This window comes from Carassius auratus, chromosome 5, assembly GCF_003368295.1.
Source record: "Carassius auratus strain Wakin chromosome 5, ASM336829v1, whole genome shotgun sequence".
Classification (NCBI taxonomy): Eukaryota; Metazoa; Chordata; class Actinopteri; order Cypriniformes; family Cyprinidae; genus Carassius; species Carassius auratus.
The window spans coordinates 30779749-30789862 of NC_039247.1; the positions used below are offsets into that span (position 1 = coordinate 30779749).

General features: G+C 39.4%; 1 protein-coding gene across 1 annotated transcript; it reads right to left on the reverse strand.

Moving 5' to 3' along the window:
• Positions 1-1334: 1334 nt before the first annotated feature.
• LOC113086291 (sororin-B-like) lies at positions 1335-9822 on the reverse strand. The gene is made up of 5 exons (XM_026255378.1): positions 9445-9822; positions 9317-9369; positions 2965-3021; positions 2433-2870; positions 1335-1974 (listed from the first exon to the last, which is right to left on the reverse strand). Exons 1-5 carry the CDS (start codon positions 9494-9496, stop codon positions 1894-1896), a joined length of 681 nt encoding a protein of 226 aa, XP_026111163.1. The 5' UTR covers positions 9497-9822; the 3' UTR covers positions 1335-1893.
• Between the last annotated feature and the right edge of the window lie 292 nt (positions 9823-10114).

The window sequence follows — 10114 nt, forward strand, 5'->3', positions numbered from 1 at the left end:
CACCTAGCTCTTAATGGTCTTATCTTCTGGAGCATCAGTAAGTGTTTGATCCTTCTTATTTTGGTAAAATAATGAACATTTTGCAGATTCTGCCAGGTGTATGTTAACTTTTAACCATAACTGTAAATATTTTTTTCCCAAATATGTACATTTTCGCCAAGTAACAGTCTCAACTTTTAACTTGTCATTTTAATAAAACACTGATCGATTCTTAAACTGACACAGAATGCACTGCACTATGGTTCATAGTTTCCTTTGCTTGGGGCCTGTGCTAGTGTCTGTCATCACTGTTGATGCACATGTGAATACAGCGAGGCTGACGGAGGATGGAATCATCGAGAATCAATCTGAATTCACAACATTAATCATAAAACACGTTCACAGACACGTTTGCCCTCGCCGTCACTGTTTGACAACGTGACACATCCTGATGCCCTCAACAAAACTATCACACAAACAAACAAAAAACCACAAAGCCTTATGAAACAAACACTTAAGATTTAGAATAACAGCTGAAAGACTTCAGAATAATACTGTAAAGCACTAATTCACTGTATTTTTGTTCTTTTGTAATTTGGTTTATTATACTGTATTCTACTAAATTGATATATTACAGCTAATCATTCCTTATAATAATATTATTATTTATGATATGTAGCTAGTACAGTATATACTGTACTTCTCTAGTCAGGGTATGTAATTAATAATGCACTAACTACACTTCAGAACATCATTACAAAAGGCAACACAAACAATATTTATCATGCATACTGTATATCACAGAGAACCCAAATGTAAAGACTTTACTCTCAAAGAAACACTCTCATGAGGATACTAGGAGAAGTATTATTCCAAATATTCAACTGTGAAGCAGATTCATGAAAGCCATGAGAATCAGCGACAGCAGTTTTGGGGCAGAAACGGGATCTCAGTGGTTTGTGGGTATGTATTAGTTCATGCTAGAAACGATGGATGATCAGTTCTGTGACAGTGCTCAGACAGCGGGCTATAATCAATATCAGACAGACACAGAGGAACGCCAGGATCCTGTCCTCGTCCTCAGAACGCCTCTGTCCTCTGACAGATTAACACATTCAGAGACTAACACCATACGGTACAATTATGAAAGATATCATTGTTCAAATGCATGTGGTTCTTCTCGTTTCTTTTTGCCTTACAGATTTTTATTAAGCAGATGTAGAAAAAAAAATATATCTTATGTTGCTTATTTAGATACATCCATGACTGATAAAACAAAAACAAACAAAACAAACTGTCTAATCTCAATAAAAGCTGCATTTATAAAAAAATTTAAAAAAAATCTAACATTTTTCTTTTTACAAATACAGGCTTTATTTACAATCTGGAAAACATAAAACAGGAAATTACAAAACGCTTCAATTTAATGACAAAAAAAAGGACAAGACAAAGTAGACAATGTTAAATAAGGCTACATTAATATATTTAGACACTTACTCTGATATAAAACACATCTAAAGATTTATAGATCAACTCATCTAGATATTTTAAACATGATGTCATTTAGTATGAACAGAAATGCAGTATGCCTGTGTTATATACACTTTCAGCTCTGACAGGCTACTACTGCTTTACAACGCTTCTTCTTCAAACAGTAGAACACTACAGTCGTGTAGTAAACACCAACCATCTACCATGAGATCTGGGGTAAATCAAATAAGAGAAAAAACTAAAAATCACAACAGGTTTTTTCATCTGCGGACGTCATTCAAAGATTAACTGATGAATGCAGCATTGTGATTATATCAGAACAACTAACTCTTAAAACAAGCTTTCAGATCAGATTTAAGGGCAGTAAACGCGATGATGATAATGAAGCAGTGTGACGTGGGAATGTCCCGAGCGCGTGGCTCTTCATTCAACAAACAGTTCAAAACTTTCTGCTTCCTCAAACTCTGCATTCATCTCCGCGGCAAGAAGGTCCAGCTCCGACATCTGAAAGAGCAGGACAAAAATCACAACGGATCAGAGCAAATAAACAGGCGTTTGTGAAGAGAGAGTGCTGTTTGAAAGGCAGTTCTGTTGGGTGAAGTAGAAATGAGAGATGTGTGCTGCATCTGTGCTTCACATCCAGGAAACCCTGCGCTGCACTACAGCTTCATTACATGCGTTTCATCTTTTGTCTTCTCCAGATGTTCACTGATGGACTGGAGTGCTGTGAATTATTCTGATGTTTTTATCAGACTCTCATTCTGACGGCACCCATTCACTGCAGGGCATCCATTGATGAGACACTGATGCAATGCTACATTTCTACAAACCTGATGAAACAAACTCATCTACATCTCAGATGATCTGAAGGTGTATATACATTTTGAGAAAATGCCCTAAATTTTTTGGAGTTGAACTATTCCTTAAAGAGCACACACATCACCTTTAAACCATGTCCTCACCTTCATCTGTTGGACACGCTTCCTCCTGGCCGTCTTCTTCCCCAGACACACACCGGGGATGTTAGGATCGATCTCTGGAGGCTGGGACACGCTGTCATCCGCAGCGGAGAGGTGGAAGGAGCCCACAGCCGCGGTGCGCATCACCTCTGGCGTCTGAAGCCTCTCGAAACCAAACAGGGTGTCTGGGGTGTTGTGAGAAGAGGGAGGAGCAGGACGGGCGTTTGGGCTGCCGAAGGACCGGTCCCCCGGACTCTGGCGACTGTAGGAGCGCCGCACTCGTAGGGGCCAGACGGGGTCCTGCTCCGGCTCTCTGTGCAGAGCAGACACAGATGGAGACGGAGGAGGCGGGACGGGTGAGAGGACCGATGCTGCCGCTGAAGACGACTTCACCACTGCAGATGATCCAGACACATTCTCCTTGTTACTGTCACACAGCGCCTACAGGAACATTTCCACCAGATCACATCAGGCACTTGAGCGACAGCCCCAAAACTAAACAATCATGACACTGGGAAGGGTTTGAGAGACTGACCTGAGTTTTCCTGGGAGCAATCTTCCTGACAGTGATTGACCGCTTCACAGCCGGAGCCTTACGAGCGACAGACCAGACATTATAATATTACACACATCCATTATCATGAGTCAAACCAGTTCACCGCTGCAGGATTCACTAACACCTCATAGCACTTACAGAACATCTGAAAACAGTTTTTAAAGTGTAGTCTCTACCTTGTTAACCCTCGTGCGTTGTTCAAATTCACTACCCTTTCGTTATGTTCAGGATGAAATAATCATCTGAATTAAACCGCTGCAAAAATGTATCAGATAAATATTGTTCACTTTTTTTTGTTGCATAAATCTATTAATCAACCTCAGTCCTGATCAAAACTACCAAATGTTAAAAAAATTAGAGAAAAAGATTTAACTCTTTAATTGCCACATAATTGGTTAGAGAGTCGGACTCCCAATCGAAGGGTTGTGGGTTCTAGTCTCGGGCTGGCAGGAATTGTAGGTGGGGGGGGTGCATGTACAGTTCTCTCTCCACCTTCAATACCACGACTGAGACCCTTGAGCAAGGCATCGAACCCCCAACTGCTCCCCGGGCGCCGCAGCATAAATGATGAACACTGCTCCGGGCGTGTGTTCACAGTGTGTGTGTGTGTGTGTGTGTGTTTACTGCTCTGTGTGTGTGCATTTCGGATGGGTTAAATGCAGAGCACAAATTCTGAGTATGGGTCACCATACTTGGCTGAATGTCACGTCACTTTCATAAATTTCATAATACTCCATCACTGACTGTGGGTACTTGACACTGGACTTCAGGCATTTTGGCATTTCCTTCTCCCCAGTCTTCCTCCAGACTCTGGCACCTTGATTTCCGAATGACATGCAAAATTTGTCCAAAAGTCCAGTGCTGCTTCTCTGTAGCCCAGGTCAGGCGCTTCTGCCGCTGTTTCTGGTTCAAAAGTGGCTTGACCTGGGGAATGCGGCACCTGTAGCCCATGTCCTGCACACACCTGTGCACGGTGGCTCTGGATGTTTCTACTCCAGACTCAGTCCACTGCTTCCGCAGCTCCCCCAAGGTCTGGAATCGGTCCTTCTCCACAATCTTCCTCAGGGTCCGGTCACCTCTTCTCGTTGTGCAGCGTTTTTTGCCACACTTTTTCCTTCCCACAGACTTCCCACTGAGGTGCCTTGATACAGCACTCTGGGAACAGCCTATTCATTCAGACATTTCTTTCTGTGTCTTACCCTCTCGCTTGAGGGTGTCAATGATGGCCTTCTGGACAGCAGTCAGGTCAGTCTTACCCATGATTGCGGTTTTGAGTAATGAACCAGGCTGGGAGTTTTTAAAAGCCTCAGGAATATTTTGCTGGTGTTTGGAGTTAATTAGTTGATTCAGATGATTAGGTTAATAGCTCGTTTAGAGAACCTTTTCATGATATGATAATTTTTTGAGATAGGAATTTTGGGTTTTCATGAGCTGTATGCCAAAAACATCAGTATTAAACAATAAAAGACCTGAAATAGTTCAGTTGGTGTGCAATGAATCTAAAATATATGAAAGTTTAATTTTTATCATTACATTACGGAAAATAATGAACTTTATCACAATATGCTAATTTATTTAGAAGGACCTGTATATGGAGTATAACAGCAAATTATAGTGTGTGTGTGTGTGTGTGAGAGAGAGTGAGAGAGAGATAGAGAGAGAGAGAGTATGTGTGTGTGTGTGTGTGTGTGTGTGAGAGAGAGAGAGAGGTTGTGAGGGAGACCTTTGCACACTTACCTTGATGTATCTGAAAAAATCTAAATATGCACCTCAGCTCTCAGAACTACATGGAGAAAATAAAAACAAAGTGTATTTATGCACCTGCTGCCTTTTGATGGTGGTGAGAAGTACGGACTAAACAAAAACAAGGTAAGTGGATTTAAACACCTCTGTGAAGTTGGCACCCCATAAAAAGATATAATCACCAAAACTATGCCATTCGTTTGTGCTGATTTGTGCCGCAGAAACGAACGTTTGTGCTGGTTTGGTGTTTGAGATATAAAACATTCTTTTTTTGACCGTGTGGCGTCAATCTCCTTCCAATGTCACCCAAATCGCTCCAAACCAGGGCAGTTTGTTTGTGCCCATTTGTGCCGTTAAAACAAACACTGTTTTCCTTCTGTAGATACATACACTCAGCCCCACATACTCCAAATCCACCCCAAATAGACTCGTTTGTTTGTGCCTCTTTCTGCTGGTTTGTGCCAGTAATATTTTCGTTTGTGCTGCTTCGGTTTTTAAAATATTAGACATTGAATTATAGATGATGAAGTCACTCAGCCCCATACTCCTAATCCATGAAAGTGGTCTTGTTTGTGCCACGTAAAAACATTTGTTTGTGCTGCTTAGGTTTTTATGATATTACAATAATGTTTAGTGGTCATTTTCTGATGTCAATCAGCACCCAAAATCTTCTTTGTTTGTGCTTCGTTTGCCCTGTTAATATTTTCGTTTTTGCTACTGTTTAAAAAAAAAAAAAAACAGTAGCAAAAACAAAAATATTACCAGCACAAACAAAGCACAAATAAATACGATTTTGGGTAAATTTGGAGCATGTGTGGGGTGGAGTGACGCCACAGTCTATGTAATATCTTAAAAACTGAAGCAGCACAAACAAAAATATTACTGGCACAAACCAGCACAAACGAGGCACAAACCAACGAGTCTATTTGGGGTGGATTTGGAGTATGTGGGGGGCTTTATGATGGTTCTTTCTAAGGCACAAACAGCACAAATCGAGCACGAAGAAAATGCACCACCGGTTTGGGGCGATTTGGACGGCATGGGGTGGAGAATGACGTCACTTTCCTGAATCCAAAGTGTTATTTCTAAGGAAGAGGACAAGATGCAATCTTTATCGTAACAGCACAAACCGGCACAAACGAATGACAATCCATGCGATTTTGATGAACTGGGGTAGAGAGTGACATCACAGCCAGAAACATCTGTTTCTGCGGCACAAATCAGCACAATCGTAGCACAAACGAATGGCATAGTTTTGGTAATTATTTCTTTTTATGGGGTGCAAACTTCACAGAGGTGGTTTAAACACTTGTATGCCATCGTGCTGGTCATTTAATGGTGAGAAGAGCAGCAAGCAACATGAGAAAGGGCTTGACTTGTACCGAAGTTTTAGAAATGATTATGCAGCTTGACCCCTCCAGCGAGCTACAGCTTATTTTGAAGTTGGTGTTGCATTTTGGTTCATAATACATTATGTTCATAAATCTGATGCAAAGTAGATTTCTTTTTTACAGAAAAACTGAAAGTGTATCATTGAAGGATTTTTAGGTTTTAAACTGGCTTTACCATCAAGCAAAGACGAGCATTTCACACACAAGTGTTTAAATCCACTTGTTTTTGTTTAGCCTGTACTTCTAACCATCAAAGCAGGTGCATAAATACACTTATTTTGTTATTGTTTACTCCATGTAGTTCTGAGAGCTGAGCTGCATATTTTGATTTTTTTTTCAGATACATCAAGGTAAGTGCACAAAGTTCTCTCTCTATCACATAATCTCTCTCTCTCTATCACACACACACACACACACACACACACACACTATAATTTGCTGTTATACTTCATATACAAACCAGAAGCTAAGTTTTAGTTTTTTGCACAGGTCTATCTAAAGGGTTGAAGTACCCATCTAGTTATCAACCGTAAAAATTACAAATTTGACCTCTTCCCAAAAGGGAAAACCACCAAACAATCAAGAATGCATGATTTTATGGTGTCATGGCTTTGCAATGACAAAATGTCATTATAATGGAAGTCAATGGGGCAAAAACAGCCACGGACAGTAAATGAGTGAGAAAAAAAAAAAGTAATCTAATGCTGCACAAAAACTAACAATGCATCAAAGCCAATGTTGCTACTAATCTTTGACCTGCCCAAGACTGTGATAAAAGGTAAAAAAAAAAATCCAGTCCATTACACAATCACTTTTTATATTGAAAATAAGTTATTGTGTGTGTGTGTGTCCCCAAATCAGTGACATCATTTATGAACTTGGTAATTAAAGAGTTAAAATCTTGGGATTGAAAAAAAAAAAACATTTTGTAGTTTTGATCAGGACTGAGGTTGATTAATAGATTTATGCAAAAAAAGTTTGAAAATAATATTTATCTGACACATTTTTACAGCAGTTTAATTTAGTGGATGTTTTCATCCCGAACATAACGAAAGGGTAGTGAATATGCCCACAGTGTACTGTTGAGTTTTCACAAAATGTGTCAAAATAAGATGTCACCAACAATCATTCCATTAGTTGAAACACAGAGAAAGTTGTTGCCAAAATAGACTCAACTTTACACACTAGTGGACGAAAAAGTCCCCAACAACGCTTATAGAGCCAGTAAGATGAAAATTCGAAGCTTCCTATCACTGTTTATAAGTCCTGTACATTAGGTTTAAATCCATCCAAGGTTAAAAAACATTGTCATTTTGTCAAAATATCATTTTAAAATTACCTCAATTGTCAGAGATCCCCAAACGGGATCACACAAAGCTGTTCAAAAGATTCAGTTTCCTTAAACCCCACCTTTCGGTAGCATACTGTGTTCTGATTGGTCAACTAACATAGTCAGGTTTGATTGGTTGCTCCGCACTCACCTCTACGGTAAACTATGCGTTAGCATCTGTTTGGGGTGAATTATGTCTTATTCCTCTCACCGCGAAGCAAACAGTAAAATAAAAAACTTGAACAGTCTCGCTGATTTTTCTTCTGTGTGGGTGTATTCAAGCCGCGCTTCAGTTTGAATCTGAATAGTGTTCAGCGCGGGGCGTGGTCACATTAGATATACTGAAGGGAGACGTGAAAAACAGACATCGCGTTGTTTTCATATGGATTACTTTATCACAGAATATCTGTTTTCGGCAGCACTTGTTTAGTTTTAAAGTAGACATGTCAAGCTTTCTAAAGATATCTCTCTCATGTCTCTTCGTTGAGTATTCACAGAGTTACACTTCATTTTAATGACGTGTTTGTAAATGAAGATCAGCGCAGACAAAGGCTGCAGACAGCACACATACTGATAAGACGCTCGGGAGAAAACAGACACATAACTTCATAATCATACTTCACGTTGTGATTCGGAGATGCTCGTTGTTAATGAACCATCTTTTATGGCCAAACGCTTTGAAAATCCCGCTGTACTCACCGAGATTAGAAAAGCAGTCATCAGTGAAATGTTGTGAACACAACAAAAGGGATTTGTTGTACTGCTCTGGTATTGTGGTAAACATGAATTTTAGCCATTGGTTCTTCTGATCTTCATTCTTTAGCAGTGAAAATAAAACAAACTTGCCTTTACAATTAAAAACACACTGTCTCCTCGACATGATGCTCTCACACCAACCAGAGCGTCTGTGTGTGTGTGTGTGTGGGGGGGGGGGGGGGGCAGAGATTATTATGCAAAGTGTTCTAGTGAAGTACATAGAGATGGGCAAAAGATTTGAAATCTATAACGACTCGTTTCAGCGATTCAGAGTCGACTCCTTACTTTAGAAGCCAATAACTTTATAAATCGTGTACTTTTTGGTTTAATTACTTTGCACATTGTTTACGCTGATGAACAGCTACATCATACACTGTAATACAGCTAATTTTTGATTTCCCATCTGTGTGGCTCTTTAAGGGTTAATTTTGGCAATAAACAAACAGTGAGTTCTTCATTCACTGTCACTTTAATTAACTGATTATTATTTATATATAATACACAATCAAACCAAAAATCATTAAAACACCATATATATATATATATATATATATATATATATATATATATATATATATTATTATGGTAACACTTTAGAATAAGGTTCCATTAGTTAATGTATTAATTAACATGAACAAACAATGAATAATACATTTATTACTGTATTTATTCATCTTCGTTAATGTTAGTTAATGAAAATACAGTTATTATTTTTATATGTTTTACTAGTGGGTAAATGACTCTAAATTTAATTTCTATAAGTGAGGAGAGCGAATACAGCTTCATACAGTGGAGTACCAGTAACATTTAGGAGCAGAAATGCTTCAGAAACTTTGACATGAGCAAGTTCATCTGACATCATAGAGATGAATTTGTTCTGACTCGGAGTTCTTCTCATATTTTATGACCATTTTCTAAACTACAGAAAATAAACCGTGACATGATGAAGGCGTCTGAATAAATGTTGGTTTGACTCTACAAGCAAAAATGAACTACTGTTATATACATATATTGATACCGACATATCGAGAGCTTCTAAACTATAAACTCATGTCTATTGTATATGTTCTGATCACCAGAGACTGGGTTTGTGCTGAAGAACTGAACTCACCTCAGCTTCAGGAGACAGGGATAATAACCTGCTGGATCTTCTACCATCTGAATCTACGAACAAGAAGCACTGATCTCAGACTGTAATCAGATCGGATCAGATGAGAGAGTCACAGTAAACACACTTACTTCTGCTTCCAGCGCCGCTCTTCATCGATACTCGCTCGGCTTTGATGCTCATCTTGCTAAGCTAAACGAAGCTAAGCTAACGATCACAACATACAAGAGCTGCGCATTTGTTTTCCTAACACTGACCAATCCGTTAAACGTTCTGTCAACGTTATGTGGAATTACATAAAAACAAGTTTCTCTGTTTTCGAGTGTAAACGAATCTGCTCTTCTTTCAAATTCGCCCGCGCGGGGTGGAACTACACCTTCTACTTCCGGTACACGAGTCTTCCTCCGGGTCGCCTTTAAATGTTTGGACTGAACAGATGTATAGTGTTTTTTACATAGACAGTAAAAGAAATGCACACAGCGACCCCATTGGAACTCAATTGAGACAAATGAAGCCCAGTTTTAGCATTTTTTAGCACTTCCGTTTCTGACGCGCAGACTCAAACGAGGCTTGACGACGTCAGCAACCTGTCTGACAGGTGTAAATCTTCTAGTAGCTGTGCGTGCAAACTGCCATCGTTAATCTTGCAGAGACGGCGAGCTTGAGCGGGGAGTTCTTTGTTGTGAGTGAGCAGGAGTAAGTATTCTGATTAATTATTTTGTATAGTATTTTAAAATGTAACGCCAGTACGTCATATTAAGTTAATTGCCTGCGAGCTTCTCCTCCTGTCTGTACGGTAAT